Source organism: Phacochoerus africanus, chromosome 11, assembly GCF_016906955.1.
Source record: "Phacochoerus africanus isolate WHEZ1 chromosome 11, ROS_Pafr_v1, whole genome shotgun sequence".
Taxonomy (NCBI): Eukaryota; Metazoa; Chordata; class Mammalia; order Artiodactyla; family Suidae; genus Phacochoerus; species Phacochoerus africanus.
Genome location: NC_062554.1, coordinates 43,967,634 through 43,993,813, shown reverse-complemented (window position 1 = coordinate 43,993,813; position 26,180 = coordinate 43,967,634). Strand labels below are relative to the sequence as shown.

At 38.3% G+C, this 26,180-nt stretch overlaps 1 protein-coding gene across 1 annotated transcript in view; it reads left to right on the top strand.

The window, feature by feature from the left end:
- The window catches only part of SIK3 (SIK family kinase 3), a 252,687-nt gene that overhangs the window by 129,154 nt on the left and 97,353 nt on the right, over nucleotides 1–26,180 (top strand). Inside the window, 2 exon segments of the mRNA XM_047752064.1 lie at nucleotides 16,236–16,352; nucleotides 20,229–20,292. Of these exon segments, the coding sequence (XP_047608020.1) occupies nucleotides 16,236–16,352; nucleotides 20,229–20,292 (181 nt within the window).

Below are 26,180 nucleotides of genomic sequence, written 5' to 3'. Positions count from 1 at the left end.
GCTAAGTTGGTAGGTTATTTTTATCTCAATTTTTAATATTTGCTTAATTAATTAATAAATAATTTTAAAAGTTCCCCCAAATCACAATCAAAACTTTTTGATTTGGTTCATTAATAGTTGCTGCATAATAATTTATAATTGCTCTGGGTTCTGGATCTTTGGTCCTGTATTAGGTGCTTGAAACTTTACTAAACCCATTGTTTTGTATAGTAAACACCAGCCTTAAGAGAGTAAGGTGAATATCAATATCTGGAATATCAAGAGCCAGAAGACAGTATGCATAAGGATAGACATACAGATCAGTGGAATAGGTTCAAGAGTCCTTACATTTGTGGTCATTTGACAAAGGTGCTGAGACATTTAAATGGAGAAAGAGTATTTTTTTCAACAAATGGTACTGAAACAACTGGATATACACACACATAAGAGTGAAATTGCATCCCTGCTTTACGCCATACACAGAAATTAACTCAAAATAGATCATATATATAAATGTAAGAGCTAAAACTAAATCTTTTAGAAGAAAACATGGAAGTTAATCTTTGTGATCTGAAGTTATGCAGTGGTTTCTTGAGTATGACACCAAAAGCACAAGAACAACAACAATTAAAAAAAAGACAAAAAGACCAAAAAAAAAAAAAAGATTAAGTTGAACTACATCAAAATTAAAAATATGTGCTGCATACCACATTACAAAAACATGATGGAGTTCCCTTCATGGCACAGTAGAAACGAATCTGACTAGGAACCATGAGGATGCAGCTTCGATCCCTGGCCTCGCTCAGTGGGTTAAGGATCTGGAGTTACCATGAGCTGTGGTGTAGGTCGCAGACACGACTCAGATCTGATGTTGCCGTGGCTGTGGTGTAGTCCAGTAGCTGTAGCTCTGATTGGATCCCTAGCCTGGGAACCTCCATGTGCCGCTGGTGTGGCCCTAAAAAGCAAAACAAAAACAAAAAACAATGTGAATGACAAGCACAGAATGGAGAGGAAACATTTGCAAGTCATATATCTGATAAGGGATTTGTATTCAGTATATATAAAGAACTCTTACAACTCAATAATAAAAAGACTAGTTAAAAAATGAATGAGGAAAGTATACAGCTGGTCCATAAACACCTTTAAAAAAGATCCTCAAAAATAAAAATAAAAATAAAAATAAAAAAGATCCTCAACATTATTAGTCACTAGGAAAATTAGGATTAAAATCACAATGAAATATCACTTCATCCCTGTTAGGATGGCTGTAATCAAAAAGATGGGCATGACCAAGTATTGGTGAGGATGTGGAGAAATTAGAACCTTCTCTTGTATTACTGGTAGGAATGTAAAATGATGTAGCCTCTTAGTCATTTCCTTGAAATGTCCAATAAGATACTATATGTGGAGTTACCATATGACCCAGGACTTCACTTTAGGTCTAAAGCTAAGAGAAATAAAACGCATTAATATAAAATTTTTACATGATTGTTCATATCAACATTATTCATAATAACCAAAATGTGGAAACAACTCACATGTTCATCAGCTGAATACCAGTTGATATACTAGTTTTTAAAATGTGGTATATCCATACAATGAAATATTTTACAGCAGTAAAGAGTAGTGAAGTCCTGATAGATGCTATAACATGTATACCCCTAAAAACATTATGTTAAGGGAAAGAAGGCAGTCACAAAAGACCACATAGCATATGACTCCATTTAGATGAAATGCTCAGTATAGGCAAATTTATAGGGACAGAAAATAGGTTAGTGATTGCTTAGGGCTAGTGAGAAGTGGAGGGGAGTAATAGGTAATGAAAGTGTATGGATATGGGATTTCTTTTGGGACAAAATGTTCAAAATTAGATTATTGTGATGGTTGCACTACCCTGTGAATATATTAAAATACATCAAATTGTATACTTTAAATGGATGAATTGCATAGTGTGTGAATAATATTTCAATAAAGAAGTTTTGTTTTTAAAGAACTAGAAGACAAGAAAAGCTGGGAAACTTTTGGGGAAATGCTGATAGCATTTATTTGTCTCGTTAATGGATTTCTTCTTCTTACTCTGGCTAATAAATATATGCAAAATTTTGAAGAAGTCCATATTTTTGGAAAGAATTTCAGGTTTCTTTAGAAAAAGACCTATAGACTTTAAAACAAATTATAAGAATAAGAGCCAAATGGTGTAAGTGAGAAGGGAGATGAATATAATTTTACCAGCAAACTTAGCCTAACTATATCTGCCACAGTTCACTTATGTTTTGCTTTCTGGTAATAAAGGCAAATGGAAAAAACTGTGATGAGTTCTTTAACTTGCATTATTAAGTAAAAGAAAGAATCTAACTGAGAGACCCTATTTCCCAACACTCCCTGCATTGTAAGGCAAAATTTAATTGTCTTTGGCTTGCTATCATGTTCACAAAGCTATGAAAAACAAAACAAAACAAAAAACCCAAACCAAAACCAGACAAACAAAAAACCACAAAGGATTCTACAGTAGTAAATTTAAAAAAATACCCTTCGTATGTAAATTCATTTTTGACCCTGAATATATGTCTAGTCCAAAATATTAAATTTATTAAGCTTTCTGGTTATCTGAATTAGGGAAAGAGTAGAAAATTGTATTTGGTCTGATATCTCTGGCACTAAATACAAGTTATCTAACAAAATCGTTTAGAGTGAACTTGAATGGAGTGCCAGAGGAGCAGAGTATTCCATTTCCATGTTTGAAATGAGATGCATATGCTTCTTTTTATACTTTACACATCCCAAATATCAGTTTGACCTAGTAGAGCTGATTGTAGTGAAAGACCACTGAGGTCTCTAAGAAATCTATGACCCAGAGATCTCAGGAAAATTCAAGTGAACTTTCAAATAGAGAGGGATAGGAGTTTCCCAGTGGTTCATTGGGTTAAGGATCTGGTGTTACTGCTGTGGCTTGGGTCACTACTGTGGTGGGGGTGTGACCCCTGGCCTGAGAACTTTTGCATTTTGTGAGCACAGCCTCTCCCCCCCCAAAACAATATTGTCATAAGATCAAAAGAAGGGCCAATAGCCAGTGTAATAGGTTGCTTTTTGCTTAAATGGTGGATGCTTTTAATGATTTTCTGAAGAAAACTTTACTGTTATTAACTATACTCAATATTAATATCTAATTATAGTAACTTATTTAAAAGTAAAATCCTTGCTGGTACTTTTAGTAGCTTTTCAGAATTCTAGACTTGTAATGTCAGTTTAGGACTGCTATAGAAGGTCAGAATTTAGAATGCATATAATCCTGCTAAGGGAAAGGACAATCTTATTAAATGTTAACTTTGATATGAAGTACATATTTTATGTGGTTGTGTTTTATATTTAATGGTATAATGTTAAAATATATGATATAATAATAATAACCCATGAAATAATGAGTTATATTTTACTTAAACAGTTTTCAAATTTTTTCTATGTTGTTTATCAGTAGTCCTCCTCTGCCTTTAAAATTAAATATTAGAAATTTGAGAATTAATTAATTAATGTTTCCATTGGACTATCCAGGGGAGTGATTTAAATTACTTAAACTTCATTGTTCAGCACATGAAACACAAACATTCATTATGGAAATAAAATCTGTTTGATTTGAAAATGGGATGACTGCTTAATATAAGGAACACTTCGAAGTTGGAATAAATACCAAAAGCCATCACACAAAATATTGCCATTTTATTAGAATCCTAGAGGGGCATGTTCTGCCAGCACAGATGGCTTGCAGCTGGAATTAGGAAAGCCCCTCAGAAGATTCTTGATGGGCACAGGGAAGCTGGTTCTTTAACTCTGGGCTGCCACAGGGAAGACAGAGCCCAGTGTGATACCCATTCAGAATAAAAATGCCTGGTTTGACAAAGATGTACATCTTGACAGTTAGCTCACAGTACTAACATCCAAGGATGCCTGACAAATAAGAGTTTCAGAAGTAGGGAGGATGAGATGCTCTCTGATGATGGAGACTGCTTCCTGTTTTCCTTTAGTCTTCATTGCCAACTAATTGGGAGATGTAAAGACATGAGGGATTTAGAATAGTTTTTCAACTGTTACTGTGTTCCCTTGGTTCACTCAACCTCCTGCTGGTGCAGGTTATGCTATTAGGCCTTGGGGGGCATATTAACATAATTTAGAACAGTTTAAAATATGAACTGTTGCCGACTTAGTTCACCAGGAACAACACCACCATTGTAAGGTTGGCAAGATAATCAGTGTAATAAATCTCCACTGGGGAAGTTTAAGAAAGTTATGCTGTGCCAGTTGAGTTTACCTCTCTTTCCAGCTGGTTCTTTAAAAAGCTTTGAGTGTTCTAGGTGCTACATCTAAATGTGCCTAACAGTACGCAGACTCCTTGACAAATGCCATTCTTGGGAAGAGCATAGTCCTTCTGCGAGCCTGGGTTATTTTTACCTATGAGCTGGCACTCCAGGAAAGAGTAGCATGTACTTCATTAAGAAAATTCATCTTGAAATCCATTCAGCTTTCTGCCTCCTTCTAACCTCACAGTGCAGGCCACTGCCAAGTTCTTTACTCACATGTCCAGACTTTCTTCTCTGGGACAAAAATTTCATCTTTCGTAATTTCCTACCATAACTTAAGCTTTTTCCTTGGACTAACTGCTGTTCCCTGTTTTTCTTTTATTTCAAAACATTTCTCTAACAATTATTATTGTTTCATTATACCATTTTTTTAGATCCTGTACTTTGGTAGGCATTTAAAACTTTTAAAACTGCCTTGTTAAACCATGTAGCTCTTATCCTTTTCCTCTTTTCTCCTTGCTTTTCTGCCTAATCCTTCCTCTCCTCTCAGAGCTCCTATTGGCTCCTCCAGTTTTCTTTGGGCCTCTCCCTCTCTCCTGCCCTTCCTTTAAAAAAGGCTTCAGGGCATCCTTTTAAAGAGCTCCCTTAGAATTAAACCATCAAGAGTTTCCCTTGTGGCTCAGGAGGTTAAGGACCTGATATTGCAGGTTCTATCCTTGGCCTTGCTCATTGGGTTAAGGATCTGAAACTTCCATATGCCACAGATGGGCTGTGGGGGGAAAAAAAAAAAGAATTAAGCCATCAGTCTCATTTTATTTTATTTTTTAAATTTCTTTCCTTTTATGGCTGCATATGGAAGTTCCCGGGCTAGGGGTCAAATTGGAACCACCACTGCTGGCCTATGCCATAGCCACAGCAATGCCAGATCCGAGCTGCATATGTGACCTACACCACAGCTTGTGGCAGTGACAGATCCTTAACCCGCTGAGCCAGGCCAGGGGTCGAACCTGCATCCTCATGGAGACCAGTCGGATTTGTAACTCGCTGAGCCATAATTGGAACTCCACCATCAGTTTCATTTTAAATCTCCCTCTGAAACTTCTGAGATTTGGTCAATCCAAAATAAATACCTGAAAATGGAATGGGTACTGTTTTTTTTTTTTTTTCCTGTTCTTTTATTTTTGTGTGCTGATATTTTGTAAGTAATTATTTAACTTTTATTGCTATTGTCAACTCCATCCTCGTCTCCTCCCCCTCCCCCGACCCACCTCCTTTTAAAAAATGTCTTTTTGTTCATTTCATTTAAGTGGTAAACCTATAGGCCAAGAGATGGCCTAATGTTCTATAAAACATACAAAATATTGGAGCTCCTGTCGTGGCTCAGTGGAAACAAATCTGACTGGTGTCCATGAGGACTCAGGTTTGATCCCTGGCCTTGCTCAGTGGGTTAAAGATCCAGCATTGCTGTGAGCTGTGGCGTAGGTCGAAGATGAGGCTTGGATCTGGCGTTGCTGTGGCTCTGGCGTAGGTCGGTGGCTACAGCTCCGATTGGACCCCTAGCCTGGGAAACTCCATATGCCACGGGTACGGCCCTAAAAAGACAAAGAAAAAACCCCAAAAAACCCACCAATATTGTTGGCACCCTGTAAATGTTAAAATAACAACAGCAATAATGTCAGTCAGGCTGAGAGAGTTGCCCGTTGTGTTAGAGACACTCCTAGGATTTTGTTTTCTGAGAGGGTAAATGTTAACCAGATGGGAATTACTGGAACTGAGAAATTATTTTCTTTTTGCCTTAAAATTTTCTCTTCCATGCCTTGAATTCCAAGTAATCACCAGAAAATTTCCATTTGCTAATTATGCACAATATTCCATGTTCTACCTTAAAAATCTTTCTAAGAATAATGCATTTCATGGTATATTTTCTCACTTCAGTTAAGCTTTCACTTCTCTGTCCCTTAGACATTATATGTGCATGAACTATTTTATTTTTACTGTTCAGTACAGCCCAAACAGAGAAATATTCAAATAAAAGTCATCTAAAGACCTGCTAGGTATTTTAAACTATAGTTGACCCTTGAACAACACAGGGATTAATCCAAGTAAAACTTAAGAGTTGCCCCTGCACATCTGTGGTTCCTCCACATCTGCAAACTCAACCGACCTTGGACCGTGTAGTTACTGCAGTATTTACTATTGAGAAAAATCCACACATAAGTGGGCCCAAGAAGTTCAAACCCAAGTTGTTCAAGGGTTGGCTGTATTTGTTTTGGGGTTCTGTGAGAGCTGACTGACTCTTAATCTTTGCTGGTCATGTTGAGTCCTCCTGTCGGAGTTGGCTAGAATCCTAACATCTCAGTCGTTCGTTCCTTAGGCTTGGCAACTGTATATTTTCCCAGAAACAGTTGTGATTGGTGTGTAAAATCGATAGAGTAATTGGTTCTTTCCAAATGTATGTCTTTGCTTTGTTCCTTAGTACTTGATTTGACTATTTGTTACAAACTAAAATATGGACTCCTTGATTGGTTCCAGTGCACAGTTCAGGGTCTTCCTAAGAATATGATCAGCCTACGTCCTAACCGTGACCTTGTGATACAGCTTTAATCATGGCTGCTTAGTGCCTGGCAGGTTTAACCTTATAGCTTATGTAGCTTGTGGTGGTTTGGAGTTTCTTTAAACCTGTTTCCTGATGACAGTTCTGTTTTCTAGTATGTTGAAAAGAAAAAAAACTTTCTATCAAGGCTGATTGCAGAGACATTAATTTTTTCTTTCTTTTTTTTCCAGGGGTGCACCTGCAGCATACAGAAGTTCCCAGGCTAAGGATTCAATTGGAGCTGCAGCTGCTGGCCTATGCCACAGCCACAGCAACTCGGGATCTGAGCTGCATCTGCAACCTGCGCCACACAGCGCAGGGTAACGCTGGATCCTTAACCCACTGAATAAGGCCGGGGATCAAACACACATTCTCATGTTGGGTGCTTAACCTGCTGAACCACAACAGGGATTCCTGATTGCTAAGACATTTAAATTCCTTTCCTAGAAGCCATCTCAATGTAAGCCTCATAGAAAGGGTAAAGCCCTATAGGAAAAACATTTGAGTGATGATTTTCTCAGTTTTCCCTAAGGTGGTACCATTCTAGATACACAGGAGAGAAGTTAATTCATTACTTATACTGATGCCTTGTTGTTCTCAAAGTTTGATCCAGGGACCCCAGAGTCTCTGAAACTCTTTCAGTGAGTCCTTAAGGTCAAAATTGTTTTCATAAATATTCAAACATTATTTTATTTTTCACTCTCATTCGCTTACAGTTATACAGTGGGAATATCATATGATGTTTTATCATATAATTATTTTGATGGCTAATGACATATGTGTTTATGTATGCTTCTGTTTTAAAATCTTCTGTTTGGGAGTTCCCATTGTAGCTCAGTGGTTAACGAATCCGACTAGGAACCATGAGGTTGTGGGTTCGATCCCTGGCCTTGCTGAGTGGGTTAAGGATCCAGCGTTGCCGTGAGCTGTTGTGTAGGTCGCAGATGAGGCTCAGATCTGGCATTGCTGTGGCTCTGGTGTAGGCCAGCGGCTACAGCTCCAATTAGACCCCTAGCCTGTGAATCTCCATATGCTGCAGGAGCAGCCCTAGAAAAGGCAAAAAGACAAAAATAAATAAATAAAATAAAAATAAATAAATAAAATCTTCTGTTTTAATTTCTTTTTTTTTTGTCTTTTGTTGTTGTTATTCTTGTTGTTGTTGCTATTTCTTGGGCTGCTCCCGCGGCATATGGAGATTCCCAGGCTAGGGGTTGAATCAGAGCTGTAGCCACCGGCCTACACCAGAGCCACAGCAACGCGGGATCCGAGCCGCGTCTGCAACCTACACCACAGCCCACGGCAACGCCGGATCGTTAACCCACTGAGCAAGGGCAGGGACCGAACCCACAACCTCATGGTTCCTAGTCGGATTCGTTAACCACTGCGCCACGACGGGAACTCCTTTTTTTTTTTTTTTGGTCTTGTTTTAATTTCTTTAAAAAATTTTTTTTTTATTTATTTATTTTGGTTTTTTTAGAGCCGCACCCATGGAATATGGAGGTTCCCAGGCTAGGAGTCCAATCGGAGCCACAGCTGCCAGCCTACACCACAGCCACAGCAATGCAGGATCCAAAATTTCTTTAATCTTCTCAATAATTTAAAAAATTTTCATGTTTAATTTAATTTAATTTTGGCTGTGCATGCGGTGGCTTGATGTGAGATTCCAGTTTCCATACCAAGGATTGAACCAGGGCTGCAAGCAGTGAAAGCATGGATTCATAACCACTAGATCACCCGGGAACTCCCTCAGTAATTTTTAAGAGAAGGAATCCTAAAAAAAAAGAAAGTGAGAGAGAAGGAATCCTGAGACCATAAAGTATGAGAACTGCTGTAAAGCTGAGTGTACAACTTAATTCTTCTACAGAATCCCTGTTGAGAGAGCTGCTGTTGAGCTGCTGGAGGATGCTGCCTTAAATCAGTTGTTCAGTAAACATTTTTTAATGGAATTAAATTGAGTTCTTGGAATGCAGCTTTTGAGACCTTATTTAAGATTCTCCTCAAGGCCGTGTTTGAGGATACTTGAATGCCTTGCAGCCTGCCAAGTTTCTTTGATATAGGTGACTGGCAGTTCTCAGTATTGGGTCGAGTATTCCGGAAGTCATTTTCATGAAATGCCTGCTTTAACTGGTAGCTTATTGGCATCATCTAGACCAGTGCTGTCCAATAAAATGGTGGCCACATATGTAATTTTACATTTTCTAGTAGTCCTATTTTTAAAAGGAAAAGGAAACAAGTGAAACTAGTTGGGCTCCCCACCACCAGCCTTTTTGAGGTATAATTGACAAGTACAATTTCAAGATACTTATGATGTTTTGATATATGTGTACATTGTGAAAGGATTTACTCCATTGAGTTAATTAACCTATCGATCCCCTGATGTATTTATCATTTTTTCGTGAGAATATTTTCTCTTAGCAAATTTTAGACAATACAATGTTAGCATCTGTAGTCACCATGTTTTCTGTTAAATCCTCAGAACTTATTCATTTTATAACTGAAAGTTTTTTACCCTTTACCAACCTCTCCCTATTTTCCCTACCCCTCAGCCCCTGGCAACCACTTTTCTACTTTCTGTTTCTATGAGTTTGGCTCGCTCTTTCTTTTCTTTTCTTTTACGCCCACCCCGCCCCTTCCTTTTCTCGCTCGCGCTCTCTCTCTTTTTTTAAAAAGATTTCACATGTAAATGATACCATGTGGTAATGTGGTGTGTGTCCTTGTCTGGCTTGTTTTACTTAGTGTAATGTCCTCCAGGTTCATCCATTTGTTTCCTTCTTTTTCAAGGCCCAATAATATTTCATGGTATGCATACACCACATTTTTTAATCCATTCATCTGTCAATGGATACTTAGGTCATTTCTGTGCCTTGGCTATTGTGAATGATGCTGCAGTGAACATTGGAGTAGAAATAATCTCTTGGAGATAATGATTCAATTTCCTTTGGATATATACCCAGAAGGGGCATTGCCAGATCATATGGTAGTTTTATTTTTTATTTGTTGAAGACCCTCCCTACAGTTTTCATAGTGGCTGTACCAGTTTACATTCCCCCCAACAGTGTATAAAGTTTCATTTTTCTCTATTTCCTTGCCAGCATTTGTTATCATTGTCTTTTTGATAATAGACATCCTAACAGGCAGGAGGTAGTATCTCTTTGTGGTTTTGAATGCATTTCCCTAATGACTAGTGATGTTGAGCACCTTTTCATGTACCTGTTGGCCACTTGTTTCTCTTCCTTGAAAAGTGTCTGTTTAGGTCCTTTGCCCATTTTTTGGGAGGGGGCGGGTGTTGTTTTGTTTTGTTTTGTTTTTGCTTTTTAGGTCCACACCCTCGGCATATGGAAGTTCCCAGGCTAGGCGTCCAATCAGAGCTGCAGCGGCTGGCCTACACCACAGCCATGGCAACATGGGATCTGAGCCGCCTCTGTGACCTATACCACAGCTCACAGCAATGCCAAATCCTTAACCTATTGAGCGAGGTCAGGGATCGAACCTGCATCCTCATGGATACTAGTTGGGTTTGTTACCGCTGAGCCACAAGGGGAAACTCCCTTTTGCCCATTTTTTGTTGGATTGTTTTTTGTATTTATAAGAAATTGTATGAATTCTTTCTATATTTTGGATATTAAGCCTTTATCAGATACGTGATTTGCAAATATTTTCCCATTCCATGGTTTGCCTTTTCATTGAACTTAGTTTTAATAATATATTTTATTTAGCTCAGTAAATCTAAAATATTATTTCTATATGTAATCAATGTAAAAATTATCAGTGAGATAGTTTATATTCTCTTTTTAATAGTAAGGCTTTGAAATCTGGTGTATATTTGATGTATATAGCGCATCCAGCCACGTTTCACGCGCTCGGTAATCACATGTGGCTGCTTCCTGCTGTATTGGACGGCACAGATCTAGACCATAAAATGATTCTAGATCTGAACTGAAAATAACCTAGAGTACTAGATGAGCTCTGTCATACAAATAAGAGAATACAAACTTAGCTGCAGAAGTTAATGTAAAGACAACCCCAGTGGAGCTCCCTTGTGGTGCAGCAGGTTAAGGATCTGGTATTGTCACTGCTGTGGTGTGGGTTCAAACCAAAAAATGCCCAACACTGTTGAAAGTCATTCGCAATGGCAAAATATTTGGTATCTGCCTCAATGTTAGTGCATTTCACTGAGAAGTAGACTTCTTTCCTTAAAAGGATGTTGAAAAAAATAAACTTTTCTAAAAATAAACCTTTCTCCACACTGTCATAATGTTTTCTTTTCCCTTCTTAAAAGCATTAGTCTGTTTACTGTATTCTATGAAATTATTATGCATGCATCTACATACGAGTTTGAGAATATGCATTCTCTATTTATTTATTTATTTATCTGACTTTTTTTTTTTTTTTTTTTTTTTTGCCATTTCTTGGGCCGCTCCCACAGCATATGGATGTTCCCAGGCTAGGGGTCGAATCAGAGCTGTAGCAGCCGGCCTACGCCAAAGCCACAGCAATGCGGGATTCAAGCTGCGTCTGCAACCTACACCGCAGCTCACGGCAACGCAGGACCTTAACCCACTGAGCAAGGCCATGGATCGAACCCACAACCCCATGGTTCCTAGTCGGATTCATTAACCACTGAGCCACTACGGGAACTCCTGCATTCTCTTTTTAGTGGAATTCTAGCAATTGCGTTCTTTGCATTTTCTTTTTGAGTAGTTCCTTACTTTTAGCTGTCCATTTGACATGGCATGTCCCTGAATAAAGGGACTTCCTTATTTCTGTTGAGTGAAGAGGGTGATTTGTTTTGACTTTAATAATGAACCTTTCCTTGGCTCATTGGTTTTTATTATTAGCTTATGTTGCCTGTGAATGTGATATCAGGATATGCAAGTGAATTATTGCCTGTTGTGATGAAAATAGTATTTCCTAAGAGCAATAATGCACTTGCAAAAGGTAAGGATTAAAGGAACTATGGTTTAAAAGTGAGAACTAACAGGGGGGAAATGGCTATTTTTCCCTTCTAGAATGAATTAAAAACTGTGACTTTAAATTAGGCATGATCTGAATTTAACTTTTTTTCATACCACGTGTATTAAAAAATAAATTTGTTGAATGGAGATATATTGGGTAGGGAAATTCTTAAGGACACCCAACAATATGTATCTCTTTAGCAACGTATTTGTCGTAATGCCATGTTTAATTCATATAGTGTCAATTTACAAGATGATGCTCTTTGAAAGATAAAAAGATTCTGTGTAGAGTGGACAAACGTAAGAAATATGTGGTCTGTTGGTCATGTGTTGGAAGTTCCCTTCTTGTTATGCTTTTCATATATAAGTACAAGTATGGGATTCATAGATTTTTAGCACCAATCTAAAAATGAGAGATTATTTTATCTGCCAGTTTACCTTTTGTTATTGACACATTTTATTTTTCAAGCGACTCTTATGTACTACTTTAACCTAAAACATTTGCTATATAGCCTCCAATAATCTGTAGCAGTGAAAATTCATGATCATCTACCTCTTCAGGTATTCCCAAAATAATCTTACCTGCTTGCCAATGACCTACTCTCTGACTTGGTAGTTTCATCAGTATTTTTCAGCTGTTTAGAAAGCTTCCACTTTCCAGTTAGCAGCTAAGGAGCTAAACTTGAGGAAGTTCCCTTCTGTATGGAGTGGTCCTGTCAGGCACTGTTTGGCACCAAGCAGCCCTATGGCCTCCTCCGTGGTGATAGCTACTCGGTCTGGATGGAAAGGGGCCTGGCCTGCCTTGTGGAGGCAGCCCACTCTCTCTCGCTGACACACCTTTCAGGATCAGGGCTTGCTGTGGGCTCCATCCTGTGGCTCAGTGTGACTTTGCTGAATGGAATGCATTTTCTTCCCAGCTCCATTCTTTCCATGTTCTTCCCACACCAGCTGGAAGCAGTCTGTTCTGAATGCTGCCCACAGTTGTTAGCTATTTCACTTCTAGGCCCCCCAACTTACCCCTTGAGAAAAGAGTTAATGAGTTTCAGATCCAGAATTGTGTCATTTAGTGAATCAAATTTAATCCTTGCCACAGAATGTCTAAAATGTAAGGCTTGATTCCAGAACAAATGAAGTAATAACAATAGCAGTACCTGTAATTGCTGTGTATTGCATGCCAGGCATTATACCATTATACTAAGCGGGTTGCATGCATTAGCTTAGTTAATCCTTGGCAACCTTTAAAGTACCTTCTATTGTTGCCCACATTTTATAGATAAGGAGCCATCAAAAAAATAAAATAACTTGCTCAAGATTATATGTTATGGGATAATTCCAAGATTTTGAACCCAGGCAGCTTAACACACATATTCAGCTGTTAGGCAGAGCTTTGCCTCTCTGTGTCTTGTTGAATCTTGAATCTCATTCTGGAGTAGACAGGAACTTGATGTTTTTATTTATTAAAACCTCTCTGTATTTACTTCTAGGGTTATGCTTAATATAGATTTACCCTAAAAGATAAGAATACATTTCAGTATATAGGATGGTGAATATGTGCAATCAGATAATTGTTACTAAATTAAAATATGTATTAACTGTATAGTATATAAGGTCTTCGTAGCCAACTTTGTTCTCATAGATGATTAAGTACGGTTTTCTTTTTACCTGTATGAAAGTGCTATACCTCAGAAGGTAAATGAAATTCAGAATGAGTCCACTGTGAGTCGGGAGATCCTACTGTATGACTTGCCCAATTACACTGTGATCTAATACCTTCGTGGGGGTGAAAGGTGCAAAAATATGGTCAAGTTCATTGAAGGTCCTCATTCTGCACCCCCATCTCCTTATTTTTTCTCTGCCTTCTGTTAGTAGACATGGGCAGAAGAGGGGATTTTAGGCCCAATTCTTGGACAATACATGATCGATAAACCCTAATAGTGCTTCCCAACATTTTGTGCATTGTGTCACAACACAGGAAATGACAGTACTTTCTCTGGGGCAAACAATTGAGGTTCCTTGAAGCTGGAGGTGATCCACTGTCACCTTCCCATGACCTTGGGTACACTGTAACTCTTATCCAGCAAACCAGCTGGGAAGCTCTGCTATGGGCATATGCCTACAAGTTTCTAAGCTTGTTGTATATATGAAAGCAGTCTGTAAATGGTAATGTGCTATTCGTGTGTAAGGTTTTATTAATACTTGTTCTATGAAAGGACATTGTGTACTGCGATTTTTTTTTTTTTTTTTTTGGTCTTGAGAACTGTTCTTAGAGAACCAGCTAAGGATTCCAGATTAGTTGCCAGAGTGAAGGTCCTGTGTGTGATCTGGCACAGTGCTGAGGACAAGTGAAATGGTAGTGATCAGGGGTTTAAGATTTACTAGACGATCAAACAGTAGTGAGATTTATTAATGATGCAGCTCTTTCTCCTTATGATATTCCCATCCCTCTTTTCTGCTCACCCCGATTCTGTCCCTTCTCAAGTTCTGTCTCCTTTGTGAAGTCTTTCCCTATGTCTACTTATTCTCCCACTGGTAACACTCATAATTCATCTCCTTTTTACTTATACCTTGTACATAGCTTTATTGATTGTGTTTCCAACACTGTAATGTTGGCTGTTTCACATATGTCTTTCCTCTACTAGATAGTGAGCTCCTTAAAGTTAAGGCTGTGCTGGTTAATTTTTGTAGCTCAAGCTACTCCCAGCTCATTTCATCACATTCTCTCATTAGGCAGAGCTTATTCACTCTGAATTGTGCTATAGTTTGTCTCCCTGTGCTTTTCTCCCCTTAGAACCCATTCTCACATCTGAAATGACTCCAGACAAAGTTGCCTTTATGCTAGTTATTCATATATTTGAATCATCTACCCTGTAGCTCCAGACCGTTTTTATTTCTCTGGGCTAAACTTTTTAGCATTGACGTTTTTGCTTCCCTCTTTTTTCTTTTTCCCAATAAGTGTACATTTTCTTTTCCTCCCTCAGTGTATAGAATAATAGAATTTTAAGAATTTAAGGAGGCTAGAATTTGCCTAATCCTGGTCCTTCATCCAACTAATATTTGTTGATTACAAACTAATTGAGTGAAACTGAGATATAGAGATATTTTGGAACAACCCAATATTTTGAATATTTTGCTAAGAATAATGAGGAAGTTTATGTTTAGGAGATTAAAAAAAAGTCTTTCATTTTCGTTTGGTTTTTATATGTGTATGCTGCTGTGTATCTTAAAAATTAGCAAAATGGAAAGATATTTTATGCTGAAGCAGTGTACAGATAGCACAGAAAGAGCTTGAGATTTTTTATATAGTGTTACCATTACGAATTTGATTCTAAAGCTGAGCTACCTGGGCTTCCGTCTTGAATCTGCCACATATTAGCTATATATTGGGTAATGACTTAATCTCCATGTGTCTCAATTTCCGTATTTGTAAAACAAGGTTGATAATATGGAGTGTTGTGAGGTTTAAATGAGTTAGTAATTGCAAAGCACTAAGAATTATATCTGGCACAGAATAAATGTTCAGTATGTAGTAACTGCTGCTGCTCACTGCCACCACCAGTGCTACCGCTATTGTTATTGGTTATGGAAGCACCTGGTGAGGTATGGAATGCACTTGTGGAATTTCTGGTCCGCCCTTACTAAATCATCATTTACTTATGATCTTAGCTTCTTTTAGTAATGAGAAGCCCGAAGTCCCATTCTCTGCACCAAAGCCTGATTTGCCTAGACTATAACCACATCTGTGGAGCAGTGAAGTATTTTTTATTTTTTATTTTTTTTGTCTTTTTGCTATTTCTTTGGGCCGCTGCCGCGGCATATGGAGGTTCCCAGGCTAGGGGTCCAATCGGAGCTGTAGCCACCGGCCTATGCCAGAGCCATAGCAACGCGGGATCCGAGCTGCGTTTGCAACCTACACCACAGCTCACGGCAATGCCGGATCGTTAATCCACTGAACAAGGGCAGGGACTGAACCCGCAACCTATGGTTTCTAGTCAGATTCGTTAACCACTGCATCACGACGGGAAATCCTTTTTTTTTTTTTTTTTTTTTGCAGTGAAGTATTTTGTCCTGGAGTTTTTGCTGTAGGATTAATTTAAGAAATGGCAGTAGACCTGTTAGCTTTTGGAGTCTGTTCCTTTGAGACCAACTTGCTAGGAATCTGTTTCCTATCTTTTTAAAAAGAGTGCATTTATTTTCTTCATTGACGTTCTATAAACAAAATACTGGCCGTTTGTATTTTATGGAATATGTTTTAGAGTGTATTTAATTTTCTATAGGAAACTCCTTTTAATAATTCATCAGAGTAATTTTTAAATGATTTTTATTTTTTCCATTATAGCTGGTTTACAGTGTTCTGTTAATTTTCTACTATATAGCAAAGTGACCCAGTCACACATAATTTTCTTTCCCTGTTGTCAGGTTGCAATCAAGATCATAGATAAGACCCAGCTGGATGAAGAAAACTTGAAGAAGATTTTTCGAGAAGTTCAAATTATGAAGATGCTTTGCCACCCCCATATTATCAGGCTGTACCAGGTAGGATCACTAGTGGTGTAGCGTGAGCCACAAAGAACCCAGAATGGTCACTTGTATCTGTGGTTACTTTTGAAGAGAAGGTGGGTGGGTGAACATCTGCAACTTTTTCTTGCTTCTATGATCATATCATGGTACTGTTTTCCCCAGCCTATTATCACCCAAGTCAGTACTCATGTTTGGGTATTTACTAGAGAGTTCTAACTTACCTAGGTAGACCTTTTTAATTCATTCTTTAACACATGGATACCATTCTTAGAGTTATACAAAAAGATTATTTAGGAGGAAATGAGAACTTACTTATTTAGATCAGAACCCTAAAGCAGAATGGGAAACCAGAGAGTTTTGAGAGATGAAAAGCTAGAGATGAATATAACATTGTTTTTACAACATTTAAAAAATACTACCTTCTGTGGTCATGTGATCATCATAAATTATGATGGTAAACTGTATTTTATGTATGGCTTCTTGCATCAGTCAGAACCTGTCTCATTTTATTCTAATAGGGTCCTAGACTAGTTTTCTATGGTAGCATTTGATTACTTTGATGACCAAGAGTTTGTGTATAGAAGAGATTTCTATTCCAGTTTTCTTAGTTTCCCAAGAAGCATGCATATTTCATGCCATCATCAAAAAAAGTGATTCCCTATCCTTACTACAAAAGCAGTAAATCTAATGGCTAGAGTTTTAAGTCAGATAGGAGAGGAGGACCTTGCCTTAGCAGGCTGGTGGAAGAGATATTTTGGGAGAGGTGGGGCTTTGGGGTGCTTCTCAAATTGCAGTGTGTTGGCAGCCACGAGCTCTGCCTTTGCATGGGGCCAGCCCTGCTCACTGTTCTCTACCAGAATAGCCATCACTTAGTTCTGCAGGAAGTGGCCACCCACTCAGTTCATTTGCTGCTGTTAGTCTGCAGTAAATGGTTACTGGCCCAGACATGGGAGCATGTGTAAGAGTGGAAAGAGTACATCTAAGGCACAACTGGCAAGCTTTCATAGTCTGTTACTTTTATGGGAAAGAAAGAAAGTTGTGATATTAGTTATGTGGTCAAGGCTACTGTATTAGGGCTCTTCTCTGGCATCACATGATGAAATGAATTAGATCATCAGGAGCAGGCTTGTTCAAATTTATCAGACTAAATTATCTCAAACCACACCTCCATTTGTGCCCCAGAAGCAAACCCATAAAAGCTTCCTGGGGTTGCTTGAAGACCTTTTTTTGCAAACTCAGAGGTGTCTAACCTCTGCTTCCTTCCTATCCTGAAGGAAAAGTAAACTTCTTGACCTCACGTTTTAAAATAAATCATCCACTGGGGAGTTCCCATTGTGGCGCAATGGGAACAAATCCGACTAGGAACCATGAGGTTGCGAGTTCGATCCCTGGCCTCGATCAGTGGGTTAAGGATCCAGCGCTGCCATGAACTGTGGTGTAGGTTGCAGATGCGGTTTGGATCTGGTGTTGCTGTGGTTCTGTTGTAGGCCAGCAGCTCCAGCTCCGATTAGACCCCTAGCCTTGGAACCTCCATATGCCATGGTGCAGCCCTAAAAAAACAAATAAATAAATAAAGTTACCCTCAAATAATTTTAGAGCTTATTAGACTGACCTTTCTCAAGAGGTTAACTAATAGATGTCAGCCTTATAACTGAAATCTGCAATTTTACCTTTCTTACCCCAAATTTAATTAGCCTATAATATTTCCATACTTTCAGCCCTGACTTTGAACATTGCTCTCTTTTAAGCTTTAATTTTGTTCTCTGGCAGCTCCTATTGTTAATGGGAGAGGCTGAGCTGCCAAGGTGAGAATGGCTGTGTCTTCATACAATATCAAGGTAATTTTCAGGTCATTTGCTAAATCTTCAGTCTGTTCTAGTTTATAGAATGAGGCAAATATAGGTAACCGTATAGGAAAGTTTTTGAACTCCTGAAAAGTTTACAATTAAAAGAACATTTGCAGACAATAAAAGGCCTGGTACAAAGAAGATATACAATATGACATTTTTTCTTTATTTTTTTCTAAACACCTTCATATGTTTAAGGTACTTACTTTTTGTTTTATAAGTCAACACATAGAACTTGAAAGCAATTCATGTAATAAATAATGGGCTAATATCAAATGACTCAATTATTAGATTGAAAAATTAAAATAATGTGCACATAAACTGTGGAGTACTGTGAGACCATTGAAAGGAAGAGATCTATTTTTATAATGTAATGCAGAGTACTTTTTTTGAGTGAAAACTGTTATATGGTATTAATATATAAAGACATCAAAGATAAAGTGACCAGGGAATAATTTGACAAAATAATTAACTGTGAGGTATCGTGAAAGTGTAGCACTCACTGCATTGCCTCTTATGGTAGCCACTAGCCACATGTGGTTATTGTGCATTAACAAGTAGCTAGAATGAATGAGGAACTGGAGTTTTCCTTTAATTTATTTTTAATTAATTTAAATATGAAAACGAGAGCAGTTTACAATAAAGTTTTTTGAAATGATAATATTAATGATAATAAAATATATTCCTAGAATTAATTTCACCTTTTTCTTTTAACTTCTTATTTCTTTTTCAGCTGTGGCATATGGAAGTTCCTGGACCAGGGACTGAATCTGAGCCACAGCTGCAACCTACGCCACAGCTGTTGCAATGACAGGTCCTTAACCCACTGCACTGGGCCAGGGATCAAACTCCTGGTGCCACAGACAACACCAGATCCTCAGCCTGCTGTGCCACAGTGGGAACTCCTCTTTTAACTTTTTTAATGTGGCTACTAGAAAAGTTAGAAATAGTATTTCTATTGGACAGCACTGCTCTAGAATGATATAGAATAAGCTGTTAAGAGTATTTCCTCTGGGAATAAAATGGAGGAAAGAAGAAAACCTTTGGTCTTTTGTTTATATACTAGATTTTTAAAATGTTTGTAATGAACATATATACTCATATATTATTTTAATAAATATTTAATTTTTCACTAAATTCATTAATTTTCATTAAATTTTACCTTTTTTGGTAAGAAGGAAGAAGAGACTGACAACACACTACAACTAAAAAGGAAAATAGCAAAATAGAACCTAAAATACAGGAGTAATATATGTTACTTGAAGTTTGAATATTTATATTATTGTTCCCAGTTTTGAATAAATGGACCATGGACAGGAAAGCTGTCATTCCATTTTTTAAAAAAGCACAACCATATGTATGTGTGTGTGGTTCTTGAAGTGATTCCTATTTTTTTCCCTATGTTTTGTCTTGGTTTGTTTGTTTTTTTTTTTCCTTTTTAGGGTCACATGTGTGGCAAATGGAAGTTCCCAGGCTAGGGGTTGAATCAGAGCTGCAACAGCTGGCCTACACCACAGCCGTAGCGAGGGCAGATCCAAGTTGCGTGTTACCTATGTTGCAGCTTATGTCAACACCAGATCCTTAACCCACTGAGCGAGGCTGGGGATCGAACCCCCATCCTCATGGATACTAGTCAGGTTTGTTACTGCTGAGCCACAGTAAAAACTCCTGGTTGGGTTTTTTTGAAGGACATTTTTGTGCTTCAAGTGACCAATGTCCAATGTGAACTTTTTGGTTCTTAGCAGCTTCCTTGCTTCTCAGTTTTTTGAGCTTAAGACATTGCTGAGGCCTCATGGGACCACAGGACTGTTTCTCTGAAATAGTAAATATTTCCTACTTTTAAGAATTTGAAGGAAAACCTCTTTTCCCTCTTTCCTCTTAATAACATTCATATCTGTCACCTCCCAACCCCCAGTGTTTTGAGTCTCCTTTAAGCAGTAATGGTTATTAATACTTCAAACGGCAAAAGAGGAGTCATTGGTTTCTCTTCCTATGAGATCAGCCTGTCATTTGTGTCACTGTCACTTTCCTGCCTTTGCACCAGGTTATGGAGACAGAACGGATGATTTATCTGGTGACAGAATATGCTAGTGGAGGGGAAATATTTGGTAAGTACATTTATTGCATTCTTTAAACAGCTATTGAGCACACTATGGCAAACCAAAAATAGCTGTTCGATGCCTTTGTCACTTGAGCAGCTGTCACTTGATGCTGTCCTTGAGTGCTGTTATATTTGCTATTAACAAACTAATTTTAATTATTTTTGATTCACCTATTTACGTCCCTCACCATTTTTGTTTCCTTAGCAAAGGTGTTTCATTTCAGTCAGATGGTGACAGTTGAAATTAAAGATCTTCAAAAACAAACATTCCTCTGAACGTATGACTGGGGCTTTTCCTATTGCTAGGTTCTAACTGGGGTCACCAAATGTAACAGAACTCCCACAAGTGTGTGGGCCTCTGTTGTGTGTGAGAGAGCCCCTTGGAGCGAACAGTCTCACCCTAATGCACTCTTTAAACTTTGCTTAAATATAATGTGTAACTATATTCCTTACCATGTGTTCACAGTTCCCTTGATGATTCTTGTAATTTTGGAGGTTTTGTCTTCAGTAGCTTTTTTTTCCTCTAACACTTAGCTTGCTTGGCACAATATCAGAATTAAGCAGGAGAATTTGTTACCAGGAGATCTGACTTTTTGAGGTGGTTAAAAACTCCCCCCCCCTTTGATAATAGTAGTAAATGAAGCCAAGTAGAGATAAAGGCTAAACTTTCAAATCTAGATTGACATGTCTTTTCATTTTATTTCTATTCCTTTTTGGCATGTGAATACAGAGAAAGGTTTCTTCTTATATATTTTATGTTTATCTGTTTACTTCATTTTTTTCATTTTATTTTAAAAAATTTATTAATTTATTTATTTTTAGGGCTGCAAGATGCAGCATAGGGAAGTTCCCAGGCTAGGGGTCAAATTGAAGTTGCACCTGCTGGCCTACACCACAGCCACAGCAACATGAGCTCCAAGCCACGTCTGCAACCTACACCACAGCTCACAGCAGTGCTGGATCCTTAACCAAATGAGCAGGGCCAGGAAGCAAACCTGCATCCTCATTGATACTAGTAGGGTTTATTTCCACTGAACCACAGTGGAAACTAGTGGAAACTCCAGTTTCTTCGTGACTGATCAGTTGTGACTATGAATTTTTTGGTGTTTTAAACTTTCCCCAGAAATCTGATAATTTTGTATGTAAGAATCTTCCCCAAAAAAGTGTGTGCATCTTTTTTAAAGGCGTGATCATTTCTTAATAACATTCTTAGTTGGATTTGTATCTGTGGTAATGCACATTGGTAATCTTGGCAGCAAGGAGACCTTGTCATCTCAATGTTCATAATAATCAAAGAACCAAACACAGTGCATATCAGATCTGCTTTGCGCTTAAGGAAAACAGATTGCAAAAGTACAGAAAAGATAACAATTCCTTGGTCATAGATTCTTTATGGGAATGTAGCTCAAGGCATGAAGAAACAGAATACTACTTTTCATGGTATTATTATAGAAGATCCAGGGGAGGAAGAAAAAGCTAGATTACCTAAAGAAATCATCGCGCATGCACAGGGCTATAACTGTCTCATGAGGACTGGTTTTTAAAAGTGTCTGTATTAGAGATGAAAGGGCAGGGTTAATCAAGAACATGAGCTTTGGAGGCAGTGAGACCTGGTTTTGAATCAGATCTTTCCCACTCATTTGCTGTTTTACTTGGAACAAGTTGCTAGATGATTCTGGACTCAGTTTCATGGTCTTTAAAAGTCAGATCTGTAGTAACTGCTTTACACTTGTGAACATTAGTTAAGGTAGCATATATAGAGCCCCAGCACTTTGCTTCCTTCACCTCCATGTTAGAGGACAAATTGGCAAATTGGTGATTGACGTCTTTTTTTTTTAATAAATAAATTAAATAATTAATTAATTTTGCTTTTTAGGGCCGTACCCTTGGCATACGGAAGTTCCCAGGCTAGGTGTCAGATCGGAACTGTAGCTGCTAACCTATGCCACAGCCACAGCAATGCAGGATCCGAGCCTTGTCTGTGACATACACACCACAGCTCACAGCAATGCCAGATCCTTAATCCACTGAGCAAGTCTAGGGATCAAACCCGCATCCTCATAGATCCTAGTTGGGTTCATTAACTGCTGAGCCAAGAAGAGAACTACCTTTTTTTTTTTTTTTTTCATCTTTTTACGGCCGCATGTGTGGCATATAGAAGCTCCCAGGCTAGGGGTCGAGTCAGATGTATAGCCACCAGCCTAAGCCACAGCCATAGCAACGCCAGATCCGAGCCACATCTCAGTCTACACCACAGCTCACAGCACTACCAGATCCTTAACCCACTAATCGAGGCCAGGGATTGAACCTACATCCTCATGGATACTAGTTGGGTTCATTACCACTGAGCCACAGTGGGAACTCCCATGTGATCGACTTCTGGCAGGATGGCATGAGGGGCTCTGCTGGCTCTGCTCCCCAGTGAAACCAGTGAAAATGATTTTTAAAATCCCTAAGCTCCAGCCATTTACAGCCTCTGGAAATGTTCTAAGGGTGAACAGCAAATGAAAAAACTTTTATTCAAGAACATCTGTGAAAATTTGGTAAGAAATAAAAAGAGTGTGTGGTTTTTAAGCCAGTACTGCTTCCTTCTTCCCCCTTGTCTTCTCAGTGAGGTGGAGATTCCACTCAAGACTACTGTAGCCAGGAACACAGGCCTGTCCTCCTGCCCCCCTCCTTTAACCTCGGCTAAGGCTCTCTTCCCAGAGATCCAGACATCAGCATTTCTCATCCTGCCCCAGCTCCTTATTGCTGTTGCTAGGTCCTGGGTGAGTGCACTTGAAGAGTGGGGATTCCTTCTCCTGCCCAGCCTTAACTTCTTAGCGTGCTGAGAACACTGGGACCCAGATCACTCTTGCCTTGGGTTATAAGGTGGGTCACCCCAAGATAGGCAAGCTGGGAGAATTCAGAATGTATCCCCTTTCTCTCTGCTAAGCTACAAGGCATATAAAAAACAGGATGAGTCTGACCGATACACTAAAAAAAGAAAGCATGCCACAGAAACTGCACATTGGAACAGATTTATCAAAAAAAGATTTTAAAATACCATTATAGATGTGTTCACAGACATAAAGGAACTCGTAAAGTAGTAAAAGAAGATATGATGACAGTGTCACATCAAATAGAGAATATTAAAGGGAGAAATTATTTTAAAATAAATCAAATTGAAATTATGGAATTGAAAAGTAAACTGAAAAAAAATTCATCTGAGATGCCTAACTATATATTTGAACTGGCAGAATAAGATGTGAATTTGTAGGTAGATAGACATTATGCAGGAACACAGAGAAAACGAATTAAGAACAGTGAACAGAGCCTTAGAGATATGTGGGACATGTCAAATCTCCAATGTATGTGTAATGGGAGAACCAGAAGAAGAGAGAAGGGAGCAGAAAAATATACAAGGAAATAATGGCCATAAACTTCACATTTATTAAAAAAAATAACCTGAATGTCCAAGAAGCTCTATAAAATCCAATTAGGATTAAACACAAAGAGATCCATCATTGTAAGAATAGTGACATTTGGAGTTCCTGTTGTGGCGCAGCGGAAACGAATTTGACTAGGAACCATGAGGTTGCGGGTTCAATCCCTGGCCTCACTCAGTGGGTTAAGGATCCGGCGTTTCCGTGAGCTGTACCATAGGTTGCAGACGTGGCTCTGGTGTAGGCTGGCAGCTATAGCTCTGATTAGACCCCTAGCTGGGAACCTCCATGTGCTGCGGGTGTGGCCCTAAAAAGAGAAAGACCAAAAAAAAAAAAAGAATAGCGAAAGTCAAAGACAAAATATTGAAAGCATCAAGAGAAAAATGATGTGTCCTTTAAAAGGAGTCCCATAAATTTGATAGCAGAGTTTTCAGCAAAAACAATGGAGATGATAAGGCAGTAGGATAGCATTTTTAAAGTGGTGAAAGAAAAAAACTTAATCAAAATCCTATATCCAGTTAATCTAAATCTCAAAAATGAAAGTAAAATGAACTTTCTCAGGTAATCAAAAACTGAGGGAATTTGTTAGGAATCCACCCTACCAGAAATACTAAAGGAAGTTCTTCAGGATAAAGCAGATGACTCCAGATAGTAATTTGAGTTCACACAAAAAAACAAAGAGCAGGGAGTTCCTGTCATGGCTCAGTGGAAACAAATCTGAGTAGTATCCATGAGGACGCATGTTCAATCCCTGGCCTTGCTCAATGGGTCGAAGATCCGGTTTTGCCATGAGCTGTGGTGTAGGCTGCAGACGCGGCTTGGATCTGGCATTGCTGTGGATGTGGCGTAGGCTGGTGGCTGCAGCTCTGATTCATCCCCTGGCATGGGAACCTCCTTGTGGCCCTAAAGAGACAAAAAAATGAAAAATAAAAAAAACAAAGAACAGTAATAAAGGTAATTATGTAATTATAAAGACAAAAAAGGTGTACTTTTCTCCTTTTTTCTGTTAACCTATTTAAAATTTAACTGAATATAAAGTACATTTCATTGTTAAACCTAAAATGTAATATTTGTATGTTTGTCAGTAACAGCACGAAGGAGGTGTGTGAGAGAAAAACTACATTAGTCTAAGAGTCATTATAGATGGCACAGAAATAATTATAGCAATACATTGTTGGATTTGTAACATTATTTGATATAATGTTTATTACAGAAACACTACAAAAGGGGGTAAAAGAAATAGAGCTATAAAGGAGAGACAACTTATATATAATCATCAAAATAAGTCTGATATAAATCAGAAGCTTATTTGGCTAAGATAAAATATACATGTTAGGAGTTCCCGTGGTAGCTCAGTGGTTAACGAATCCGACTAGGAACCATGGGGTTGCGGGTTCGATCCCTGGCCTTGCTCAGTGGGTTAAGGATCCTGCGTTGCCATGAGCTGTGGTGTAGGTTGCAGACGTGGCTCGGATCCCGCATTGCTGTGGCTCTGGCATAGGCTGGCAGCTATAGCTCCCATTAGACCCCTAGCCTGGGAATCTCCATATGCCGTGGGAGTGGCCCTAGAAAAGGCAAAAGAAAAAAACAAAAAACAAAAAACATGCTAAACAGTAGAGCGATCACTTAAAAGAATAAAAACTCAAAAATTATAATGTAAAAAATAATTACAGAAATTGAAATGCTTCATTAGAAAATATTCACTTATTGCAAAAGAAAGTAGTAATGGAGGACTAGACTAACAAAAAGACAAAATACATGGAAAATAAAAAGTCAAACAGCAGACATAAATCCAACTATTATTAGTAATTACATTAAGAATAAATGGGTGGAATAATCTAATGAAAAGGCAATGACTGTTAGACCAAATAAAAATACGTGGTCCAATATATGCTGTCTCCAAAAGGTATGCTTTAAATTCAAAGATACAAATAGATTGAAACTAAAAGGATGGAAAATTATATATCATGCAAACAGCAATGGTAAGAAAGCTAGAATGCCTGTGTTGACATTAGACAAAAATAGCCTTTTTTTTTTTTTTTTTTTTGCTTTTTAGGGCTGCACCCGTGACATATGGAGGTTCCCAGGCTAGGGGTTGAATCAAAACTGCAGCTGCTGGCCTACACCACAGCCATAGCAACTTGAGATCCAAACTGCGTTTTCAACCTACACCATGCATCCTCATGGATACTAGTTAGATTCGTTTCCACTGTGTCACAATAGGAACTCCAGGCAAAATAGACTTTAAAACACAAAAGACTATCTCTGCTGACTAGAGATAGAGGGGTATTCTGTAATGATAAAGTAATATATTAGGGAACTATAACAGTTATGAATATATGTGTCTAATAAAAGAGCACCAATATATGTGAAAAGAAAACTGACAGAAATGAGAAAAGACAATTACAATACTTGGAAGTTTCATATACCCCACTTACATTAAACGTCAGAAAAACTAGGCAGAAGATCA